Here is a 27,053-nt window from a genome sequence, read left to right as displayed (position 1 = left end):
AACTCCATCGACATAGTAATACTGACTTCATAAAATGTTACCCTAGATTTTCAATAAACTGTACCCAAACAAACAATATGAGATAACATTCATGCATTAGCTTTTTTCCAAACAAATCCTTTTAATAAATGACATCATAAATTTTTTTAAAATATTTTTTTTTTACATATTTAGTTTTAACATTGAATGTAAACCATACGTTTGTAAGACATGTTTTGTAATGTTCCATTTTTTTAAAAATATAAATAGAGGAACAATAGACACTAGAAGTTAACTAGATAAAACAATTAGTACTTAAAAACCTATGTTGTGTTTGATGCATCTTGGCAAATTAGGTTTAAACCTCCAATAACCCCCCCCCCCAAAAAAAAAAACAACAAAAAAAAAACATAAGAAACCAATACCTAAAAGTGCTCTGTATATTTTATACTAATCATACATCATCTGTTTTCGAACATTGCATTTCAATTTGATCGTTGCTCACGTTTACGTCTTAAAAACATATTCAAATTTAAACATAGGATAAACATCTCAAATGAAACGTGTCAAAAAACAGGGAAAAGTTTCGTACCCCAAGTATCACGTCATTTACCACAAGATGTAAACAAAGATGTCAAAAAAATAGAGATAAAGACGAATAAACATTTGGATTGAATGGCCTCCCTTGATGAGAAGAGTTTGTCTGTATGACTTCATTGCTACATTCTTTTCTTGCACTTTCTGTCTATAGTGAAGCAAGTCAAGTCTAGCACTAAATAATTCGGTTACAAGATTTCGGTTATTTTATTTCCCCTTTCAGACCTTGTGGTCTATAGGGCAGATGATGTAAAGGTCATCTGATTTTGTGGCCAACGGTTAACGAGGGTGTCATGAGGCCAGCACAACGACCAACCGCCTTTACTTTTCCCCAAATGATGTAGGGTACCCATTAGAGCTGGGTGGACTCAGAGGCGCCCGAAGATCCCGAAATTAAAAATCCTAGTCTTGACTAGGATTCGAACCCGGACCCCGGTTTGGAAGTCAAGCGCTTTACCGCTCTAGCGACGCGCCTCCTACAAGATATTGACATAGTCAAACATGACCATGCGGGAAATTGTAAATATTTTAGATATATAAAAACAACAAAGGCCGGTATGATCAAAAATTTATTGATTAGGCTTATTATCGAATATAAGATTAATAATCCATAAAATATTTTAATCTTCTTGAGTAAAGTGTTTCCCAGACTTTTTTCCCTAATGGAACACTTCGCACATTTTGAATATTTAGCGGAACACTTTGCTAGTTGTTAGAGAGATTAACTAAAGTGGTAGCCAACTAGTTCATTGTTCCAGTAGTTCGTGGAACACCTACTCAGGCGTCAAGGAACACTAAGGGTTCGCGGAACACAGTTTGGGAAACACTGTTCTAGTACATTATAGATCCTGGGACATTCTGGAAGAAGAATTATTTAGTATACACTGATAAAACGAATTTCAGATTTTTATCATTTTCGATTTTTAGATCAGATATTGGTCATTTAGTACCTCCGATATCATATGAATATCATCATTCGATGTTATAGACACAACTTTCTTTTGCTTTAAATGATAACTACGATATCTCATCTATCTATCTATCTATCTATCTATCTATCTATTTATCTATCTATCTATCTATCTATCTATCTATCTATCTATCTATCTATCTATCTATCTATCTATCTATCTATCTATCTATCTATCTATCTATCTAGTCATGCATATTAACCAATGACCTAAAGTCTGCCAAGTCACTGGTTTTCCTGGCTAGCTCAGGCAACCCATTCCATGCTCTAATAGCACTTGGGAAGAAAGAGCATTTATAAAAATTTTTCCTAACATATGGAACGAGGTATATACATTTATCTTTGTGTCTTTCTGAGTATTTTATTAAATTTTGTTTTTGTATTTGAAGATTATGGTTCAGTGTTTTATGTATAATTGCTACTTTACTATCTACTTTGCTATCTATCTATCTATCTATCTATCTATCTATCTATCTATCTATCTATCTATCTATCTATCTATCTATCTATCTGTCTGTCTGTCTGTCTGTCTGTCTGTCCGTCCGTCCGTCCGTCCGTCCATCCATCCATCCATCCATCGATCTATCTATCTATCTATCTATCTATCTATCTATCTATCTATCTATCTATCTATCTATCTATCTATCTATCTATCTATCTATCTATCTATCTGTCTGTCTGTCTGTCTGTCTGTCTGTCTGTCTGCCTACCTGTCTATCTATCTATCTGTCTGTCTGTCTGTCTGTCTGTCTGACTGTCTGTCTGTGTGTCTATATGTCTGTCTGTCTGTCTGTCTGTCTGTCTATATGTATGTATGTATGTAGAAGTGATTTCTGATTAATTTATTTTCTGAAAGTAAGTTTAACTATGTGGCTTGGTGGTCGAGTGATAATCGCTATACTATTGAAACTGGGGAATCTCAAGTTCAAGCTTCAGTAGAGTCTGGAATTATAACTTTCAGATTTGTAAGACTTTTGCGAGTACACCCAACACTAAATGATAACTGACATTAGTTTGGGAAAAGTAAAGCCGAATGGTCGTTGTGTTTGCCACATGACATCCTTGTTAACTGTATGCCATGGAAACAGAAGCGCTTTTCGACATCTGCCCTAGGACTGCAATGTGTAAAAGGGAACTTTATTTTTGTTTTACATTCAGATAGTTTCCTCTCCCGAAAACTAGACTTGTACTTTTACATGTTATTGAAGTCTTACCAGCTACGTAATGTTTTATGTCAGTCTTTAGTGCAAGGATGTTTGATGGCATTCATGTAGGGAATGGATCTGAGCTGAAACTGAGAATTTATGTCTTAGGGTAGAGCTTATTGAAACCAATGATAGGTAGAGATGTTCTTACGTTATCAGCAGGTACATGGACGATGGTTACATTTTATGTAACTTTCTGGTGGTTGTTGTCGATTGCTTAGCAAAAACAGAACAGAGTTTCTGGTGTGTCTTTAACACTCTTAATCTCGGGAGTCCGTCTCTATCACTTGCTGGATCTAGTGGGTGATGTTTCAAGATAAAGAAACATGAATGCTAATGGGCTATGATTACAGAGATACAAAAAGATGGCGTCCTGCAAAGCAACATTTATTTTCTTCTCACCATGAGTCAAACGTTTTTGTTTTTCTTACGAAGTTGTTGTTTTGATTTAAGACGGAGTTCTCGTTCTTACATTCTTTCTATACAAATCTATCTTGTCATTTTTCCATTTTTCTCCGGTTTTTCTTATTTAAATATAGTTTGCTTTGGTTGTGATTTTTTTTTTCGATTTGATTTTTTTAATGCATTTACAAATACATCATACTACGAACTATATTAACGAATTCTCAAGTCCATCCAATTTACATTAGATACTGTAATAATACTTAGCCTTGACAGCATGAAGACAGATGGTGCATGTATGTTACTCGAAAATTATGTAAGTACCTTAGTTGTGAAGAGGAATACGAATACCCTATAGTCTGTCGGAGAGCTGTAAGGCAGAATGCTTCTAAAGCAGGAACTGTGACAAAGTATTGCATTTATCGTATCGGCCAGTTTTCACCATAGCATCCGCCTCAAGATAAAGCAACATCTGCTGTTCATCTGAGCGCTTCAAGAGACTCAAGTTGCCATGGGCGATCCCAAGTCCGTAGAAGAAATGAAGGAGGGTCAGGTTTGGAGAGAGCGACTCCACTATGTACAATCTATGTACGAAGCTTTTGGAACTTCATGCATGTAATCCTGGTTGAACAAAGCGCTCTGTCTGGAAGAGGTCCAAGCTAATGTCCCTATTTAAAGTTGTTATTTCCAATGCGTCGGACACTCCGGAAGCACGGACTAGAGTACGCGGTCGAAGGCCGAGCACACCAAGAATTCTAGTCATTTCCAACAGTCCCTAAAAGAGTTATAGCTACAGGTTGTGTAGTATTGTTTCGGTGAAATGACCTTTCTAGTTTCCTAATGATCCCATTTACATACACATCTGTTTTTCTAGATACTAGGGACATTATATTGTAATATAAAGAAAAAGATAATATATTGTAATATAAAGAAAGAGAAAAGGAAAGAGAGTAAAAACAGAGAGAAAAAAAGAGCGATTGAGAAAAGAAAGAGGAGAGAGAGAGAAAGAGAGAGAGAGAGTAAAAATGTTAACAAAGACGAATGCAAGAAAAAAGATTTGATTAAAAAGTTCATTCACGTGAAAGAATGAAGGTCAAAAGGTTAAAATACTTGAGAAACATAAAAAATGTGTGAGAAACATAGAAATCTGACTTTGAAAGAAACTTAAAAGAAAAAGTAAGAAAAAGAGAAGAGACAAAATGAAAAAAAGTGTTGACAGAATAAAATGGAAAAATAAAACGCCTGTTTGTATTTGCGTGTGTGTGTGTGTGTGTGTGAGAGAGAGAAGGGAGAAAGAGACAGCGAAAGTAATGTTGCGAAAGTCATAAAAATATATCCTCAAAAGATGACATTGAAGGAAACACATTTAAATCTCCGGTGGTAAGGTATCTGACAGTCGCTGTCATTGACACGTTTTCTGACATAATTACCTCCCTTTACCTTCCCCCTTCACCTATCCCTTAAACCAGTGGGGCATCACCCAAGATCTTTAGACCGTCTTCCTCCATTTCTCTCTGTCTTTTGCCTTGGCTAGAATTTCATTGGCAGACCCGTAGGTTCTTTGATGTATTCCCATCCCATCTGTCTGCCTCTTCTTCTTTTTCCTGGTACTGTTTCATGAAGGAATGTCTCTGCGAGCCTGGAGGACCTTGTGATATGGCCGTTGCCTTTTAGTTTGCCTTTTCATGAGCATAGCTATCATCGAAGACCATCGTGGTGTCCGGTCGCTGAACTTATTCTGTCTCTAATCTCTTCGTTTGTGATACAGTCTTTGTATGTGATACCTAGGGCTTTTCTCTATTAGAGATGCTACCATCATCATCATCATCAAACTCCATTTGAGTGAGGGCTTGAGAGACTCAAATCCTCTCTTGCAAAAGCCCTGGACAGAAACCCTGCTGTCTTGCGTAGCGCATACACGTCACCATACAGGTCGAGAATTTTGGGTTTCCCAGACATGTCGAGGCGGAGATCAGCAAGTCTGGGGCAGTCAAACAGAATACGAGGCACGGTTTCCTCTTCTTCCCCGCAGCGGGGGCACCGTGAATCGAAATTTCGATTTGAGATGCTACAGAAAGATCCTACAGTGATATCTGGAATAGTCATTTCATCTCTAGATGTTACAAGATTTTCCATTCTCTCTCCACTTAATCCTACACTTGTGTCTCTTTTTTCACCAGCTGTCATTTCTTTGAATAAACCACATGCATTTCACGCTTTTTTTCTTCTAAAAATAGCATCTTAGTTATGCTTCCACATCAGCCAGCACACACACACACACTCAAACAAACACACACAAACACCAAAACGCACGCACACACATACACACACACACACACACACACACATAAAGGCACTCACACTCTTCATAGCATTTTGTACATACTTTGAGACGAAGACTATCATAAATAATTAATTTGAAAACTTAATAATTTTTGTTTTTTTGCTTAGAATGCACCTCTATTATAAATTTAATTAAATCTCACTTTTGAGAATGGTAAAAAAAAAAAGTTCAGATTTAATTTAATCCCCTCTCTTGCTCCAAAGTTTCTTTTTTTTTATAGGTCTGCATTGACTCTGCATGTCCTCAGCAAGTCTACCTATGACCTACCTATGACCTACCTATGACCTCTTCGTAGTCTTGAAACAATCTCTAGCTCTCTTGAAGTCTTCGTGTCTCTACAAGTGCGGCTATGTCAGGGCATCTTGAATAATTAACTTTCATTCCTTGTTTCATTCATATTTTGGAAAGAGAGATTTTGTTTTAGATAAGAAATGAGTTTTAAGGTCAGAAAGAGTGCATGGTGATAAACAGTAAAAAAAGTTTTGTTTTTTTTAGTTTATTTAAACTCCCGCACTCACTCTCATTAACCAAACAGTGTTGATAAGTCGTGAGTAACGTTTATACACACGCGCGGTCTTCCGTGAGCCAGCAAACGAGCCGACTAATTAATGGGGAATATCCATTTTTTTTTTTAGAATGACGTCAAGATCGCTTAGTGGTTCTCGTGACGCAGTTTCTCCAATCAAAACACTTGTTTTTTTGTAATTTCCAAAACGATTTCGCTAAGAAGCTTGCTACAGCTTAAGCTGAACCCTATCTTTATTTATACAGTAAACGAAGATTTAGTTGATTCAGTTCATTGGTTTTCCTTAAAAAAAAACACAAAAAAACTCGATACACTAATAGTAATTTCTTAGGCACAGTAGTCATAATAGAAATTGTCTTCGAGTCTGAAATGATGGAAAATGGCTGTATTCTATGTCAAAGCGAAGTCCATGCTGTGACCTATATATTTAGCCACTAACAATGCAGACAAAACCGTTGACTATGGCCGATTCAAATTCTCTTTTATACTATTTTCGGCAACAGCCTTCCCAACATGAGTTACATGCGGCCTTTGTAAGAGTTCTAAAATTATCTCTTTCGGACACCAGTTGTTACCATGAGTACTCCTCTTTGTCACTTAAGGCCAAATGTACTTGACCTGGTCTCTAAAGTGTTTCCGGGTCGCTCCTCCTCTTTGACCCCGTCCTTCATATTACTTATTAGTTATTATTTTATGCTGGTACAATGTCTACTCCCTCAATGGCGTTGAGGATAGTAGTTGGCAGCAGATGGCCGCCATGAAAGAGACGGAGAACTCTCACGAAGACCGCGTGCATATTTGAGAAAAACCCTTATAGAATACAGGAGGCGCAGTGGCTGAGCGGTAAAGCGCTTGGCTTCCAAACCGGGGTCCCTGGTTCGAATTTGGGATATTTAGGCGCCTCTTAGTCCACCCAGCTCTAATAGACACCTGACATTAGTCGATGAAAAGTAAAGGAGGTTGGTCGTTGTGCAGGTCACATGATTCCCTCATAAACCGTAGGCCAAAAAAAACCCAGATGACCTTTACTTCATCTGCCCTATAGACTACAAGGTCTGAAAGGGAAACTTTACTTACTTTTTTTTTATAGAAGAGAGATGCAGAAGACAGAGAAAAAACTAAATAGACACCGGCGGACAACGGATTTGTTTGCATTAGATTGAGAAAAATATGTAGGTCACAAGTGGGTTTGCGTGCCCATGTGATACACTGCAGTGATCCTTAATCTTTGGAACCGAACACATTGCCCTTATTCCTTCGATGTTCACTAAAAAGAAACTCTTACTTTTTTTTCACGTTCCAAGCGTTCCGCCAAAAAAGAAAAGTATTTCCTCCTGGCCCATACCCCATGCGGGGGTGCGGTGGTTGAGTGGTTAAGCGCTTGGCTTCCAAACCTGGGCCCTTGGGTTCGAATCCCGGTGAAGAGTGGGCTTATGAATTTCGGGAAAGTTAGGCCCCCTTGACTTCACCTAACTCAAATGGGTACCTGGCTTCAGTTGGGGGAAAATAAAGGAGGTGGTTGTTGTGCTGGTCACATGACATCCTGCTCGTTAACCATTGGCCAAAGAAACAGATGATCTTGACATCATTTACCCTTAAATCGTAAGGAATGGAAGGGCAACTTTTTTTCCACTATTATATATGTTTGTGTTACACTGCCGTTTTCTTTCTCTCTCACTCTTTCTCTCTCTCTTTCTCTCTCTCTCTCTCTTCTCTCTCTCTCTCTCTCTCTTACACTTAGCACATACTGCCCTATAGATCGTACCATACCTCATGCAGGGCTGCGTCACGAATCGCACAGTGCACGACCACGCATTAATCAGGGAAAGGTTAAATCAAGGTATCATTGGGTAATCTAACAGTTTGAGAATCCTGGCTCCAGATACGTTGTTTTTTTTTAAATCCTCATCAGGAAAATATTAGAATCCATACTTTTAGGGACATGTTTTATTTTGTGACACTTGCTTCTTTCTTATCCACTTGAAATTCATGCTCAAAACATCTTTACAAAACTTGTCACAATTTTCTAATATCATGAAAAAAGAAACTCAGACCCTAATGAGGATTTTTACTATTAAAAAAAACAATGTCAAGGACGCTTAATTAAATTTTAATGCTGCCAACTTTAAAAAAAAAGGAATTTACAATCTAAAAGTTTAGAAATTTGATTCTGTAGTGCTAAAAAGAGCGTAAAAGTGATTATCTACCCTTTAAAAAAACAAAGCTTATTAACCCTTCCTTTACTCTGTACCCTGGAAGCAAACACACCCACACAATTAGCTATTTATAGTTGTGTTTTTTTCGACAAAGATGAAAATCTCAAATTAATCGGCTGATCAAAAATACAATTTCGATAAACTTGAACGATTTTTATGTGGATCGATACTGGCAATGTTGTGGAATCCTGCTGATTCCAACTTAGATATTTAGGTTGTGCAAAATATGTAGGTCACATCTGGGGCTGCCTAGCCACGGGAAATACTGCATTCCTCATTAATCTTCGGACTCGAAGACAAGCCTAATTATTATTTTAAGGTTGTGCATTGTTACTCGGTTCAACAATTACACTTTTATGTGTGCAGTTTTGTGTTATGGATAAATATAAACACCCATTCCGGAATGGGTTAATAATTAGTAACTTTTTGTTTTCCTAATGTTTCAAAAAAAGTGAGAATTGATCTCTCAGCCTCATGTGTGTGCTTTATTGAGGGGAGGCTATCATTATGTATCTTACAAATGTCAGGTGCCCATTTCAGTTCTGGGGAAGTTAAGACCAGTAGCCATGTAGACAAGTGAAACCTGGACACTGACAAAACAACAGAGAATCTGTTCAATATTTGGGAACAGAAAATCCTCAGAAGAAAAAAATGTATGGTGCCATGCAAGATGAAATAGAATGGAGGACGCCCACTGACCAAGAGATATACCAGGTAATGAAGAGCCCTTCCTGGTGTAGGAAATAAGAGAGAACAGATTACGTTAGGCAGGCCACCGTGAAAGAATGTCAGAGGGGTAAAAATAGTATAGTAACCACGAATTCAATGGATTGGCGATGTAGAGACAGATCTGCAACAGAGTAAGATCTGTAACAGAGTAAGATCTGTAACAGAGTAAGATCTGCAGCAACAGAGTAAGATCTGCAACAGAGTAAGATCTGCAACAGAGTAAGATCTGTAACAGAGTAAGATCTGTAACAGAGTAAGATCTGTAACAGAGTAAGATCTGCAGCAACAGAGTAAGATCTGCAGCAACAGAGTAAGATCTGCAACAGAGTAAGATCTGCAACAGAGTAAGATCTGCAACAGAGTAAGATCTGTAACAACTTTGGATTTCGGGTATAAAGACAAAATGTACAGGATAGATCTAAACGGAAAGGTGTGTTGAAACAGGTCAGGACCCTCCATGGGTGGTAGCGCCACTGGTTGGCCAGGCCTGAGAGTTATTATTTCTTACGATTGGACACATTAAAAATTTTTGTTGACCATGAGTCATCATCATTCCTTTGGGTTCCACATGGAACATAGAGCCTCGATAAAAACACGCCACTCTCCAAGGTCTCTTGCTTTTATTGTTTCCTAGCTCTTCCCGGTCCTCTCGGCTTGACCATGAATACTAAACATTTAATTGTATGAAATATTAATATAGTTCGTCCATTTCTTTACCTTACAAACTTGCATGTTTTACAATAAAAACGAGTTTTCTGAAATCGATGTTACAAATCGTTCAGCCCCCATTAGGTCAAGAATGTGCAGAAGTCATCTCCTGGCTACTGAGTCAAGTGACGTCTCTCTTAAAATAACAGGCTTTGATGCAGCAGAAGGGATTAAAAGAAATAAAGGGGCGGGGGGGGGGGAAGAGAAGGGAGACCACCTCAATCATCCATCAAATCTTCCAAGTTGTTAATCACTGCTGTATTGATCCCAGAGTTACCTAATCTTTGCTTATATAAACGTCTAGCTTTTTTTTTTTCTCTTTTCTGGCTGGCCAAAGGTTCAACCTTACCTCTGAGACTTGAGAGGGCCAATCAAGAGCATTCACTCTTCATCGGATTGCAAGCTGGAAGACGGGCTACTCTGAAAACATTTTTCCCCCTCCGAATAAAAAAGACTTCTATTAGTTGTTTACGCTTGCTCTCTCTCTCTCTCTCTCTCTCTTGCGTGTGTGTGCGCGTGTGTGTATGTGTGTGTGTGTATATAATATGTTCAAACGAGGGGACAGAAATCGTTGCTATTACAACTTGTTATAGATTGAAACTCTTGAAATGAATTCCAACTGTATACATACGAGAAATCAGTTCTATGTCTGAGTTTCTTAGATCTTGAAATGCTCTGTCATTCCCTTGTAGCCCTCGAGCTAACAAGGAGACGGCCCAGCAGTTCCTGGGTTTAGAAGAGTGGTTGGGTTCAGAAAAGTGGTTTGGCTCAGAAGTGTGGTCGAATAGCTTGCTTAAGGCGTTTTTTTATACAATTATTATAACTCTATTTGTAGTATGTTAATCATGTATCCCTTATACTATTCGACTACCACGAGTAATCGATTTATGCGTAGTTTGTTAATTATGTATCCCTTATACTTATCGACTAGCAGGAGTAATCGAGTAGCGACAGCAGTCTGATAAGAGATCGGTTTAAAAGAAAAGTAATGGTAGGTGTTGGTTATTTACAATGTACTCGACGGCCATTTTTCATTTGCACTTCTGAAGAATACAGTAATTTTGTTTGGAGAGTGTTTCCAATAATAAATGTAAAGAATACCATGAAGTGGAACTACATTAATACGCAAGACTAGAGTCTCTATACTACTCGTGCTTATTACAAAGCTTATATCAACTCATTCTGTCTGTCTGTCTGTCTGGAAAAAGTGTGTAAACGTTATTTCTCCCACACCCATTCTCGGATCAAGTTGGAACTTTGAACAATTATTCATTGGCGAAGACAGTACATGAATCAGTAAAAACATTTACCGATTTTTAGTTAATTACTGGTAATAAATTATTTTGACTGATACCCACAATGAAATTTATTCTTCACTATTCAGAGATATGACTAGATATTTAGGGCTTCGGCCTCTTATAAGGATAATTGTAATATTATTTCTACCACACCCATTATCGGATCAATGTGAAACTTAATTATTTTTTTATTGTACCTAAAAAACATGTATTAGTAAAAAAAAAGCAACAATTAATAGATTAGTTATTATTAATTATTTTGTTTGATTTTTAGAAAAGAGAGATTACGTCTACAATACAGAGAAATATAAGTTCACATGTGGAGTTCTTCCCCTTAGATAAGCTTTTTTTTAAAAAAAAGTATTTTTGAACATTATTTTTGTTTGTTTTTAAATCGGTGCCCATCATATTGTCTACACATTTCTCTTTATCGCTTTCTTTTATTGTTCTCTCTTACTGCATTAAATTGGTTTCAAGAATGTACACATTTGTATAATGAAAGTGTAAACAACAGGTAGACAACTGTGGTAAACTTAAGTATGAAAGTCTTCTACTGTTCTATGCAGGATAAACCCAACACAGCCACCCACTTTATACACAGCTCCCAATCTTAGAAGCCCTCATTTATTTCATCCAGACAGGCCCCGTTTACATCAAAACCCCAGTATAACCACAACTGTATGGTAGTAAGCGCTATTTTTCAATGGTACAATGCAAAGGCGTCTACAGCTTAGTGGGTTGGCTAGATGCCATCTGCAGATCGTGTCCTTGTAAGGGAACTCGGGTGAGTTCTTTACCACTTACGTATGGCTCGATAATCTAGGGTATGATTCTCAATTACACTTGTCAATACTTGCTTAACTCAAATACGAACACTTAGTATACATCAACTCTAACTCCTTATATTCATGAATATCGATAATACTTTAATACTTAATAAAGCACACAATTGTATCACTCTTATGAAATACACAAAACACCAGCACCCTACTCAGACCAGGTCAGCTCTCCAACTGCTAGACTGACCGCTAGAAACCTAATTGTCCCCCCTTGAAAATCCCGTGATAAAAACAATTCACACACCAACTAATAAAATAAACAAACACACACACAATCTCACATCTTACACGCCCACGCTCTTGACATCTCCCCCTTACTTCCCATTTTCTAAGTCTATATTATGTACACTAAAAAAAATTATTAATGACATTGTTGAAGTACAACATGGTTAAAAGAAATACTACTCAAAAATACACAGTACATCTTACTATGTTTACACAAGTAATTTGTTTCAATTCAACAAACTACACCCATGAGTTTAATTATGAAATAATGAATACTTTGTTTCTAAGCATCAACATTAATAAAATACATGAATTATCTTTCCATTTCCAAACAAAACAAGTTCATCAATAATAATGCATATGTAATAATAAAACTAATAATATAACTAAACTAATCTTCATCTGTTCCACTTGTCCCGTTCCTTCTCTTGTGACGTCAGGTTACAATGTAGGCTACTGTTTATTGTTTATGAATATAGAGCTTAAGACTTGACTTCCGATGCTTCTCAATACTGGATGAGACGACGCGTGTTGTGCAAAGTACAATTAAAACACAAAGAGATGAACAGTTCAGTCAATTTAATTGAGCAATAATAATAATAGTAGTAGTAGTAATAGTAGTAACTTCTCTGACGAGACGATCATAGTTGAAAAAGTTCAACGTACATACTGGATTGCTGAGACGTGCACAGTCTGAAAACGTTACAATACCAGGTATGCTTCTGACAGAGACAATAATGTGAGTTCAAACTGTCAGCCTAGACAATGGGTCAGCCCAAAAGTTGTCTGTACCTTTAATGTGCTGAATTTCAAAGTCAAAGTCCATAAGGTATAATATCCATCTAGCAATGCGAGCATTGGTGGTTGCAGACTTGAGATACTTGAGATTCAGGTGATCAGTCCAAACAATGAACTTACGTGAATACAAGAAGTGTTCCAACTTCTTAATTCCCCATGTTAATGCTAACAACTCACGCTCCATTATGCTGTATTTACATTCACGAGGGAGTAATTTTCTGCTGAGGAAACTGACAGGATGCAATTTGTTTCCCACGTACTGTAGAGCAGCAACTGCAACAGCCTTGTCCGAAGCATCACACTGTAGATAAAAACATTTATCCGGATCAGGCAACATTAAAATGGGGTGAGAAGTCAAGTATCTTTATATACGCTCCAATGCAACCTCCCCCTCCACAGTCTTAGCAACTTTAGAAGGGTGCCCTTTTTTAAGAATTTCAGTAAAGGGAGACAACAAGCTTGAAAAGTTTGGAATGAAGGAGCGATAATAATTGAGCAGACCTAATAATGATCGGGTTTCCTTCTTTGTTTTAGGGTACCGTAGCTGCAGAATCTTACTGACATTCGAATTTTCAGGCTGAAGAAAGCCTTGGCCAATCTTATGGCCTAGGAATGTAATAGTTTGGAACCCAATGAGTAACTTGTTAGGCTTAACAGTAAGATTGAATTCTCCTAACCTCTCAAGCACCTGTCTCAACGAGAGCATGTGACTCTGCCAATCAGTGTTGTACACACAAAGATCATCAAAATAACAAACTACTTGTTCTAAACCTTTTAGCACTCTACGCATTGTTCTGTTAAAGAAACTAGGACTGTTTTTTAAACCAAATGGGAGATATTTGAATTGATAGTGTGCATTGGGTACTTTGAACGCTGTGTACTGCTTACTACTCTCTTCTAATGGCACCTGCCAGTAACCTTTTGTTAGGTCTAATTTACTAAAATATTTAGCTTTCCTTAGTGTGATAAATAGTTCTTCTTGATCTGGTATGACTTCTGCATCAAATTTTGTTATGGAATTTACTTGCCTATAATCAACAACTGGTCTCAAAGTTCCATCTTTCTTTTTGATTAAGATCATAGGAGATGCATAAGGCGATTCACTCTCTTCAATAATATTCATGTTAATCATCGACTCAATTTCTTCTTGTAGCCTTTGTCTCAATGCCATTGGTACATTATAAGGTTTTAAATTGACAGGCTTATCCGATGTTAGAGTTATTTTAAAGGGCTCCACTTTCGCTTTTCCTGGTACATCTGAGATTACGTGTGCGAAGTCTTCAAGGAGTTTTTCAATTTCATTTTTCTGAGTTTGGTTTAGGTCTTTATTAATGGTTATTGCCCTTTGGTTTATTTCTCCATTTCCATGGATCATTTCCGGTAGTTTTAATTCTTCTATTTCATTATCAATGATTTGCCCTGTTTCATCATGGTCATATTCATCCACGACTCCAATAAATGCAGCAGACAAAATGTTACTCTTACAGCTACTGTTGGCAACATTGTTACTTGTTACTTCAACTGGGGTGTAATATTTGATTAATCTGTTTACATGAAATATCTTTGATTTGTTTCCTTTCTTTACTATGTAATTTAAGTCTGATAACCTCTTTTCTATCTTGTACGGGCCTTCCCAATATAATTTGAGCTTATCTCCCTTTTTTGGTTTCAACACTAATACCATTTCTCCTGTATCAAAACTTTTTTTTACAGTGTTTCTATCATATAGTCGTTTTTGTTCTTGCCTCGCTATGTCTTCATTATCACATGCAATCTTAGCTGTACTTTGTAGTCTTTCTTTTAATTCCTCAAGATATTCAAACAAGTTAGTATAATTAGTGTCAACTTCTTTTTCTTTGGTCATAAGTTTCTTCAAAATTGCCATCGGCCCTCTAATTTTTCTTCCAAATACAAGTTCGTAGGGTGCAAATCCTGTTGTATCGTTGGGCAATTCTCTTATAGCGAATAATGCCGAGGCTAAGTATTTGTCCCAATCTTTAGATCGTTCAGAACACAGCTTTCTTAATATGCTCTTAAGTGAACCATGTAGGCGTTCTACGCATCCATTCGAGGCCGGGTGGTATAGCGAGGACTTGATTATCTTCACATTGAAGAATTTGCAGACTTCTGTGTATAAATCTGAACCATATTGAGAACCATTGTCAGAGAGAATGGCCTCTGGAAAACCAATCCTAGTGCAGACCGAATATAAAGCTTCTATCACAGTAGTTGTCTCTATGTTTCTCAACGGTACAGCTTCAGGCCATCTGGAGAATGTGTCTATTATAGTTAGGATGTATCTATGTTTACTTTCTGTCATAGGAAGAGGTCCAACCAGGTCTATTGCGATTTTCTTAAAGGGTACACCTTGTCTGTCCATCTTCCCCAGCACTGCTTTACCAGCTCTCCCTGGAACTTTTGCTCTCTGACATGGGTCGCAGCACCTTACCAACTGCTTTACATCTTTGTCGACCCCTGGCCAATAAAATTCAGAGTAGATACGAAGTTTTGTTTTCTTTACAGACATATGCCCTGCCAGTGGTGAGCTGTGGGCGTTTTCCAGTATTAATTTACGTCTGCACTTAGGAACAACTAAAAGATCTTTAACTACTTGAGGTTCTGTAAGGGACGTAACTCTCTTGTAAAGCAAGCTCTTCTTTCTGACAAACATAATACTTGCTTCTTTAGTCACTTGTGTTGTTTGCAGGTTGCATTTTCTCCATAGTGGTGCCAGAGTTTCATCTTCTTGTTGTTCCTTCTCTAGACTCCCTTCTATACTTGTTCCTATGATTGGCGTCTTTACTTGAGTTTCTTCCCTTTCTTTGTCCTTCATTCCTCTAGTCTCTACGGCTGACACGAACAGGCCTTTCACATTGCCTATTAACACATCAGCGACCGGCTCCGGAAATAGCACGACGATGAATTCTCCTTTCAGGTAAGGTGTGTCAAGCATTGCCTTTGCGGTTTTGTATATAAATACTTGTCCGTCTGCTAAGCACAAGGAGCATTTCTCTGGCAAAATATCTTTTTCATTGACAAGTGTCTCTCTTACGGCGATAACACTACAGCCGCTATCTCTCAGGATCGACGCCTTTCTTCCATTCAGCTTTCCTTCTTCTATGTTTAGTGATCCAATAGACTTGTCGTTTATAATGAAGTTAGCCACACTTTCTGGATTATGGTAGATCAGATTGCAAGTCCCTTGTCTATCAGGCACTTGCACCACGGCACATTCGGCTTGATTGGAGTAGTTCCTTCTTGTCTCATTCCTATACCTTCCTTGGTTATTCTGGTACATTCCATTTCCATAGTTGTTTCTTCTGTTGTTAACTTGGTTGCTAAATGTGTAATGTGGCCTATTCCATCGCCCTCTTGCTCTGTTGTAAGAATTGCTATAGCGGGGTCTGACGAAATTTCTTCTGGGCTCATGGTATTCAATGTTTGGCCTGATGTAGTTTGCGCTGCTAGGGCTGGTTTGGTAGCGGTAATTTTGCCTATTCAAATCTCTTCTGTCACTCACTGCGTTGGCCTGATAGATTCTCGATTTCTTGAAAATGCTTTTGCTCGAGAAGATAATCTTTCTGTTCTCCAACAAATCAACTAGCTTTTCCTGCAGGCTTCCTCCGTCATTCCCACATAGTCTAAGAGCTCTTTTTTTATCTTCTCGTAGTTAGTGCAGTCCACTAATCTTCTCTGTGTTAGGAATTGCCTTAGTTTAGGTGTTATTTTCTCCTGCAGCTGTGCCACCCAGTCTTCTTCTAGAACCTTGTCTCTCCTAGCTGCCATCTCGAACATGTCGAGGTAACAGGGTAGATCTTCGGTTGTCATGGCAGGGAAACCTTTACTCAGTCTTGGTCTCTGGGCCGTGACTCCGGTTGTCGCGCTTGATTGTGTTTTATTTTTTTCCTGGGCAATTAGTAAGTCAAGTTTCTTCATTTCTCTTTCGTGTAAGGGGGAGATGTCAAGAGCCCCCAACTGTAAGGGAACTCGGGTGAGTTCTTTACCACTTACGTATGGCTCGATAATCTAGGGTATGATTCTCAATTACACTTGTCAATACTTGCTTAACTCAAATACGAACACTTAGTATACATCAACTCTAACTCCTTATATTCATGAATATCGATAATACTTTAATACTTAATAAAGCACACAATTGTATCACTCTTATGAAATACACAAAACACCAGCACCCTACTCAGACCAGGTCAGCTCTCCAACTGCTAGACTGACCGCTAGAAACCTAATTGTCCCCCCTTGAAAATCCCGTGATAAAAACAATTCACACACCAACTAATAAAATAAACAAACACACACACAATCTCACATCTTACACGCCCACGCTCTTGACAGTCCTTTAGGCAGCCTAGCGCAAAGGCCCGCAATTTAGAGAAGACTTTGTCACCGTCAGCCCGTCGTACAAATATTGAAATAGTCGTGGCTCTGATATGACACTCGCCCAGGGCCCCGCTCACTGCTAAGGCCGACTCTATCTAGTATTGAAGGTCTACCTTCAATAAAAAAAAAAAATTGTTTTGGGCAAGTTACGAGAAGTTATTTTTAACTACATTCCAGAGACGATCTGAAGCTGGCAGCTAAGTCAGCTATTAATCAATACCTCCACTTCAGAGATAGCGGTGTTCGTCGTTCTGACTTCTCCACTTTCGCTTTTCAGCAAGGCGAGCTAAATACAGACAGTCGCTTACTCTTACAGACAGTCGCTTACTCTTACAGACAGTCGCCTACTCTTACAGACAGTCGCTTACTCTTACAGACAGTCGCCTACTCTTACAGACAGTCGCCTACTCTTACAGACAGTCGCCTACTCTTACAGACAGTCGCCTACTCTTACAGACAGTCACCTACTCTTACAGACAGTCGCCTACTCTTACAGATAGTCGCCTACTCTTACAGACAGTCGCCTACTCTTACAGACAGTCGCTTACTCTTACAGACAGTCGCTTACTCTTACAGACAGTCACTTACTCTTACAGACAGTCGCTTACTCTTCTATGTAAAACATTTTGTGTGGACCATAACCAACCCAGGTTCACTGAGTGTAACCATGAGCAGGGCCGGCCTTTGATAATTGGAGGCCCTTTGCCGAAGTGAATTTGGTGGCCCCGAATGAAATGCAGAAAAAAAATCTTATCAAAATAAAATTACGCAATTTATTACAAATCTGTCCGTCAAATCGAGAAATATTTGAAATTCATATATCGCGATTTCCGTAGTAGAGACAAGATTTAGACTGTTAAACATAGAGTCAAAGTGATCTCTGTTTGAGATCTGTTCCAAGTTTCGCAATTCTTTGTATATTTTTTTTTAGTCGTATGCAAAGCCCCCACCAATTGGAGGCCTTTTGCGGCTGCCTTTTTTCCCGTGCCTAAGGTGACTAATGAATCAGTTTTTACTAAGAGGAAAAAAATAAAGACCAATGCTGTACAATAGATTTGATCATGTCCGAATTTTTTCTCCTTGACCTTTACACTTTACAATAATTGGGTCAAACACACTTGCTTCTACTCTATAAGTATTTCGTTACACAAAGGACAAAAGGTTATAGATAAAAAACAACATTGATAAATTGCTAATGTCGAGAGTTCCTCCACATCTCCAGAACACCCTCCCTCCCCCCCTCCTTTCCCACAATACTCTCTCACCAAACTATGACGCAGTGAGGCAATATAGATATCGGCATCGATCCAGACAGACACCTTATTGCTCCCGATGCCATGTTAGTGTCTGGGACCAGAGTGGGTAATCGATACCAAATTGAGGAACTCGATGGCGCATCGTGATGGATCAGATCGGTGGCCCGGGCCATTTGTTCTCTATTTACGTAGCGTACAAGGCTAGGGTGATAACTGGTTTGATGAGGGGAGAATGGAATATGAAGATTAGATGGCGTGAGGTGAACAGTATTATCGCGCGCGGCGAGGATTTTATGCCCCAATTCAGTATCTTCAATCTTCAGTTCTGTACTATCTAGGCTCATAGAAATATAGATTGTTTTAGAAATTAGTTATAGAGTAGCTAAGAAGAATATTTCTTGTTAAAAAAGGGCGTCCAAGTTTATACTTTAAGTTTATACTAATGATAATTTAATTTATAGAGCGCGGGTTAACAAAATGTAGGCTCAAGGCGCTATTAGAACGTAACAAACTTAAACACGAGAGTTTAAATAACAAATTAATCTTTAAAAAAGTTTTAAACTGATAGGTCTTAATGTTCTTAAATGTAGTGTAGCATGTTGTCTGTCTAAGACTGCGGTTCTCAACCTTTTAAGCTCGGCGAGCCCTTTCTACTATCCCTCACTCTGCCGCAACCCCCCCCCCCCGATAACATACACAGCAATAGAAGAATACACTAAATACAATCCATATTTTCGATGGTCTTAGGCGACCTTTGACAAATCGTCATTCGACCCCTCAAGGGGTCGCGATCCACAGGTTGAGAACCTCTGAGTCTAAGATAATACTAAAAATAAAATGCACAACTGTTTTTTTGCTTTTACCTAGCTTTCACTTCATAATACGCTCTTTTATAAAAGGAGATGTCGCAGAAGTAGGAGGCTGACGATTTTCTGCTAGGTGTGAAACCTCTTTTGTATTTTATTACTTTTGTTTTATCTATTTTGTAAGCGCTGTAAGAATAAGCTCTGGCGCCATTTTGTAAGCGCATGTAAGTGTAAGCTCAGCCGCCATTTTGTAAGCGCTGTAAGAATAAGCTCTGGCGCCATTTTGCGCCCACTGGTATAAAGGAAAGTAGCCGGCCGTAGATAGCCACTGAAAGAGACAGCTGGAGAGTTCTCACCAAAGCTGCGGGACAAACATTTGCTACGCAAAGGAAATCCTTTCTTGAAGCTGAGCACAAAAGACGGAAATGAAAACTTAAATAGACCGCCAGCGGACAACGACTTTGTCTGCACAAGGTGCAGGAAAATATGCAGGTCGCAACTGGGTCTGCAATAGTCACCTGAATCACTGCTCGCATCCTTTATCTTCGGAATAGAGGACATTGCCATTATTATTAGATATGGATAAATCCTAAATGTAAATGTTATCGCGAGTCTTGACAAGACTTTAGTGGTTTTAGTAATTCACAGAATAGAAGTTTAGATCACCTGAGTTTAAGTTCTCTATGTCGAAGTATTGATCGTTTTACATGTTTCGGGTGCCCCTTCGTTATTGAAGATTATTATATCCTAGAACAAACATTCCGCTGAACGGCGGGGAAGTGCTGCGGTCAGGGTTCGAATTCTGCGCTATAAGAATGGCAGTTGAAAGTGCATACGACTCGAACAAGCAGCCGTCAATTTCTATTTAATTTACATGTTTTTTTTTTCTAACCATTTCAACAGAAGCATTTTTTATTTTGCGACAAGGAGCTTTTTTTTTTTATTAAATAAGAACACCAACTTAAAGGTCTCGGTAAATGTAAAGATCAATGTCGTCACAGCCTAAACAAAGTTCCCCTAATTATGTACATATGACGTCATCTTGCGTCTCAGAGTGGCATGGCAGGGGGATAGCTTATATAAAAGATAGTGTTTCCAATAGGGAAAAGGTAACACAATACTTCTGGCTATATTGGTCATCACAATAAATTGCCTTAGACTGAACCAGACAAAAAGACATCAATCTGAGCCAAAACGTCATGATTGTGGCTCTATATGTCGTCAGCAGACGCCATCAAATTGTGCTTGTGTAGAGACATGAGGCAGGTGTGTTGAGTGGTCAAAATGGTCATGCGTATGATTTGTGTGGGCTTTGCTGTACCTATTTCATTGTGTAGAGTGTGTCCTTTTATGAAATTAATTAGGGGTATCATAATTGATAACTGTAATATAATTGGTTTTAATTGATTTTGCATAAGTTGACCAAAGTTAAGACTTATTTACAGTAAGAAAAAGTAGAAATAGCATTATAGATTACAGTCATAATCTTTAAATTTAGATTTCCATTAGACTCAGGGCATAACTGGATTTGGCGCGGTATTAGGCGCGTTTCTGGAGAAGCAGGAGATATTGCTACAGTCCGAGTATGTATTTCAGCTTGTCTCCTCTTGTCCGATTCCGCTCTAGCCTTTTTGCTGTCTGCAATAAACATGTACAATGTCTTCATACTGTACGATTCTAGGGGAAACTTTTTTCTTTATCACATTGATTAACTTCAGTGAAACATCTGGACATATACATTGTCTTTTCAGAGACACGGTGTCGCAATGACATACGAATCATATTTTGAAGTTCGTAAAATGTATATTTCAATTTTCGCTTGTTTTTATTTTTTGTTGATCGACATTTAAATTTTCAGTAAATGAGTTGCAATGGGAAGGGTGGGGCTATGGTTTAAAAAAAAAGGACTAGGTGAGGGGACAAAGTATTTCATTAGTGTAAGGCTAAACACATTTTAAAAAAAAATCGTATATCAATTCACTCTGTCTGTCTGTCTGTCTCTGGTCACACATTTCGAACACATTATTTCTCCTACTTTTGCTTCTCAGATCAATTTGAAACTCTGCACAATTATTCAATTGTTCCTAACAAAACATGAAGAATCAAAAAAAGAAGTTAACCAAATCGATAATTAAATAGTGGTAATTAGTTAATTTTGTTTGATATCGAAATATGGAAAAACATCTTACAATATTGCGATATATATAAATATGGAAGTTTTTTATTTTGATTTTGCATGTTTTATATACTAAGGTTCATAATTTGATTATTATTTTCCTTTGATTCCTAAATCTCTTGACTTCATTTTATTTTTTTGTATTTCAAGATGGCGGCGGAATGGTGAGAAGATACTGAAGAACAAGTACACTTTGTTGACTGTTGCCTTGTTCTGCGTGACTGAATGTGCTTTGATACTCGGGGAACTTATACTGGACTTGCGAAAAGTGAAAGGTGAGTCAGGACTTAAGACTTGAGTGCCGAAACAAAATGGACCAGAGTTGTGGGATTCAAACAACACCCACTCACTCAGGGCCGGTCTTAAGCCACTGCAACCTATGCGACCGCAGTGGGCCCCGCACTTTCAAAGGCCGGGGGCGAGTTCTAGGTGTAAATTATTAAATTAAACCATTTTAATTTATTATTAAAGGGTTCCTGAAATTCTCCTGAGAAAGCGAAATATACGAAAAGTCATAAAAATCCCCTGAAATTATTAAAATCTTCTGAAAACTCATGCAAATCTAAAAAAAAAGAAAACAGATAAAATTGTAATTTCGGGGTGTCATTGTCAGCTTTCATTCAATAAAAATGTAATAATAAGGCGAATTTTAACCACAAGAAGAAGTTCAAATACTTAATTTACTTTAATAGTCACTGTGACTGGAGTACAAATATAGATTTAAATCTATCTTGACCTTTTTAAAAATGAACAAAAGCAATATTTAGCTAGTCGATTATAAATCTAAAAGGCAGATCCCGATATCATTCGGCTTTTTGTTGTAAAACTACTATCTACTGTTGATGGCTCGTAAAGTTAATTTGACAGTGAATTTGTACTTAGTAAAGAATGAATAAAATGCAAAGACGAATTTATTTTCAAATATAAAATCTTAATTTTGACTTATTATCTTTATCCTTACCCAGACTGGGCCCCGCGCAATCCGTTTCGCATAGGGCCCCGCAATCTGTAGGACCGGCCCTGCACCCACTCAACAATAGCGTTCTCTTTGAAAGTTCTAGGCGAATAGGGAAACATGCAAATATCTAGTTTACTGTCTCTAGGTCCACAAGGTATGTGGCGTTTTACTTCTCGAGAGACGATCCTTTACCATTGCAATGTTTTATGTGACTTTTAAGGCCATTGCAGGGTTAGAAGATATGGGTTATAATTACCTCAGAGATGATATGGACTTAGAAAGTCTTCTCAATAGAACATCAGCAATATCATCATACACCAGATTGGAACAAGATCTTTGGCTTAGTAGCTAGGCGCTTCACTGTTCGACCACTGGCTTGATCAAACTGAAGTCGGACAGAATTGGAAACTATTATCGGTTGCCATGATTGAGAAAATAAAACGAATGTTAAGATTAAAGGAGATGATGTGTACTCACTCTGTCAAAGTGGTTCTTCTGAATGTGATCTTATCTACATATTATAGAGTACCCTTTCAGATCCTTGCTATCTATAGGGCAGATGATATAAAGGTCTTCTGTATATTTGGCTAACGAGAGTGTCATGTGGCCAACACCAAGACCAATAGCTTTGTTGAGAAGCCAAGCGCTTTAGCATTCAGCAACCATGGCCAACTTTGAACCAGAAAAAGAAAGGAAAGATTCCTTTTTAGACCTTCTGGTTTCTGTGGCCTACGGTTAGCGAGGGTGTCATGAGGCCAGCACAACGACCAACCGCATTTACTTCTCCCCAACTCATGTCAGATGCTCCTTAGAGTTTGCTCCCCTCAGAGGTCCCTAAATTAAAAATCCTAGTCTTCACCAGAATTCGAACTCGGGAAGCCTAGCGCTTTACCCCTCAGCCACATCCCCTCCCGAAACAGAAATGAAAAACACAAATCTGAGAATACACGCATTTGGAACACTGTATTTGTGCGGTGATTGACAGAACTCCTCGTGGGCGGACTGACCCTTTTGGCCTAGGAGACCACCTCCAATAGAATAGACAGTTATAAATGGATGGCCAACAGAAAGCATGCAGGCCCGGATTGTATGTGAATTCTAGTACCGATTAAGACACACAGTCCGCCCCTGGATCTCCATACATAGAATTGAAAAACTAAATATAACCAAGTGAGATGAACGAATACGTTTTGGATTTTAAAAAAAATATTTACGAGTTGAACGAAAAAAAACACTATTTTTATTTCCCTTTTAAAAGGTGGCATTGTCTGTCTAGCCAAGCATCAGTCATTGATTTTTCTCTTATTCACCCACTCACTAATAATATAAGAGACCACTTTACACATTCGTTTTGAAAACCAAATTGAAGTACATTTTACACTAAACAAGGGGACACAAGACCAATGGTCTGAATTCCTTCCCCTTGCTGTAAAGGGAGGTCACTCCCGAGACATTATCCTTTGAGGAATACGGAAACTATAACATCTTTGTCGATTAGTCGATAGATCGATCAAATGGCGTCCGGCTATTGAATGATCTTCGTGTGGAGTCCCCCTCTCTTCTTTATCGTTTTGACCATTGGTCATTCAATGTGGACAAAGTTAGTCATGGGCTTGGTTACGTCTGCACTTTTAACTCCCAAGTTACAGAATTTATATGAAAAAAAAAGAAGATAAAATAGGACCATGGAGTATCCCTATCTACATTTAGGTATAATGGCTGATTTGAGCCGAGTGCATACATCGTTTTAACATGTAAAATACATTTAAGTTCCCTTTTCAGACCCTGCGATCTAGGGCAGATGATGTTAAGGTAGTCTGTTTCTTCGGACACGGTGGACAATAAGAGTGTCATGCAGCCAGCACAAAGACCAACCTCTTTTTATTTACCCAACTTAAGTTGGGTACCCAACTCAGGACTTATAGGGCGCCCTAAATATCTCAAAATTCAAAATCCCAGTCTTCACCGAGATTCGATCCCAGGAACCTCGGCTTGGAAGCCAAGCGTTTAACTACTCAGCTACAGAGCCCCCCTTTGACAAGTAAAATAAAAAACCTTTTTTTTTCTAAATATGAATCTTGTATTCATTGAAATTGCATCGATAATTTTAAATCTATCATGTAGTTAATTTTTTAATACTCATAGACTAACAATAATAGATTTTGGCGTTTGGAAATATTATTTTAGCGCAGCTCTTATGCTTATAAAATACGCAATGTGATATTGTCCAATCCCTTTGTGGATCATTTAGGGCGAGGGAGGGGGGGGGATCTAGGTAAGGTTTTCGTGTGGCTATTTCAAAAGATTTTTTTTTTAAAGTTGCTCGAATCTGTAATCAAACTTGTGGTATCGAGCCACCATGATGAAAGGACGACGCGTTAGCCAAAGAGCTATTCAAGAACTTATAGAAATAGGTTTTACAGTCTCAAAAAGTCTATATCTTAAATTTGATAGCAGACGATCTAATTGTCTACACAATGCTTATCTTCCCTTAGCTTAGTACGTTTCTATATAAAACAAATTTATAAACATTAATAAATTAACTAATTTTTTTAATAGGTTGAAATTTTAACTATTTTATTATGTTGTTATAGACAATGAATAATTGTGCAATGTTTCAACTCGATCCGAGAATTTAAAATGTAAAACATTCCACCCAGACAAAAGTAAGTTAATTTAATTTAAGCTATATCAAAAATAAATATTGTATGGTTAAAAAGGTGACCTGAAATTTATTCCAACAAAATTGAAATTTAGCTCTGCATGATATGTATGTTTGACGGTGCTATTACTCGCACGGCGCTGATTCGTGTAACTAGTTAAGTCTTCTCTGCACCCTGAAAGATGAATATGTCCAGGAGTGACATACGAGAGCTCTTTTGTTTTCAAGTTTCATTCTGTGTTTTGAAATCTGCTCATGAGAAGTGTTCATGAAATGTAATTGCCTGCATCACAAAGGGGCGGGGCCTAGAGACAGGAAGGACGTGAAAGGTGGATTATGGGATAAAAACAAAATGTCGGTGAGCCTCTTGAGTCAGACAAGTGCTAAATAGTAGTATTGCCAAGTGTATTTCAAATCGCGAAGCATTTTGTTTGAGATTATGTCCACGGTTAACAAACAGATTATACATACAGTTCTGCAATTAGAAACATCGATTTATGTTGTGTGAAACTCGCATTCATAATCAATTACCTGAATTTAGACTGTTATGCATCATACTCAAAAATACGAATGATGTATTTTAATGTAACATAAACTTCTAATTATTCACACGAAATGGTACGATTAATACAATCTGAATCGTATGTCCATAGCATATTTATATAATATATGGACAGCAAAGTTTCAAAGGGAAAAGATCGTCTCTCGAGACGTAAAATGCCACAGATATGGACGGCTGCCTGGTCGTGTGATAAACTCTCTAGACTGTCATCTCATTAATCCGGGGTTCGAGTCCTGCTCGCCACTATTTGCCCCCACCTCTGTCCAGCAGTTGGTTTGGGCTAGGATGTAATAATCTACAATCATGAAGGAAAATCCGAAACATTAAAAACAATATTAGATGAACTTTTTTAAAAAATATACCAGAACATCTGAGAGGTTCTCAAACGGGACGAAATTCCCAAGTATTTAGCAGAGTTTCTGCGATCTTTGTCAGCGTCTAGGTTTCACTTGCATATATGACCACAGATCTGATGATGGTTTTGTAAACGGTTTTCTTTGCGTGTATTCATCATACCTGAACACTGTCATGTCAGACCGGTTCGTATTTGTTCCCTGTTTACTGTAGCCTAATCATGTTGAATAAAGCCAAGATAGTATTTGTTATTTCATTACACTTAGATATAAGTTTGCTTCTAATAACTATGTGTTGTGTGGTCCAGGAAGGTCTGTCGTTCCTTTACTTCTGACATTAGGGTTCTATTGAAAAGATAAGTTCCAAATATCTGGCAGTGTCTTAATATTTTTTTGACAGACCCAGGCTTATCTCTTTAAGTCTTTGACGTTCACAACAGTCTGCAATGTCCGTTGCCTGGTGATGGCCAATGAAATGAATCTTATCTTCGATCCCAGTCTATCCGAAAACATCAAGGGCATAAAAGGTCCACTTATACAGGGGCCGGCCCAAACACTTACGGGGCCTTATGAGAAATGGAATTCGCGCGGCCCAGTCAGGGTAGAGATAAGGATAATAAGTGAAAATTCAGATTTTGTATTAGAAAATCAATTCGACTTTGCATTAGATTTTTATTTTATGAAAGCTGAAAATGCTGGGTTTTTTTTAATTGTCATAGGGTTGGCGTTTACTAAGTTGAATGATGATTTTGACAATTTTGTCTATTTTTAAGGACATTTTTTATGAGTTTTCAGGAGATTTTAATGACTTTCATATTTCCAGGAATTTGCAATTTCCAGTTATAATAGTTTACTTAAATAATTTACACGTAGAATTAGCGCGGGGCCTATGAAAGTGCGGGGTCCACTGCAGCCGCATAGTTTGCAGTGGCCTAAAGCCGGTCCTGCACTTATATATATATATTATTATATTATATAATTTATTTTATACTTTAAAGTTATTGAAATAAAAACACAAACATGTTCCCCATCCGTTATGGAGTGTG

The 27,053-nt window shown here is 38.0% G+C and overlaps 1 protein-coding gene across 1 annotated transcript in view; it reads left to right on the top strand.

Annotated features, from left to right (window-relative positions):
• Nucleotides 1-27,053, top strand: part of LOC106051433 (uncharacterized) — a 245,402-nt gene that overhangs the window by 133,367 nt on the left and 84,982 nt on the right. Inside the window, exon 4 of the mRNA XM_056043751.1 lies at nucleotides 21,623-21,747. Coding sequence (XP_055899726.1) covers nucleotides 21,623-21,747 — 125 coding nt within the window. The remainder of the gene's footprint in view (nucleotides 1-21,622; nucleotides 21,748-27,053) is intronic.

This window comes from Biomphalaria glabrata, chromosome 10 (assembly GCF_947242115.1).
Source record: "Biomphalaria glabrata chromosome 10, xgBioGlab47.1, whole genome shotgun sequence".
NCBI classification, from domain to species: domain Eukaryota; kingdom Metazoa; phylum Mollusca; class Gastropoda; family Planorbidae; genus Biomphalaria; species Biomphalaria glabrata.
This window is presented reverse-complemented; position numbering and strand designations above follow the sequence as displayed.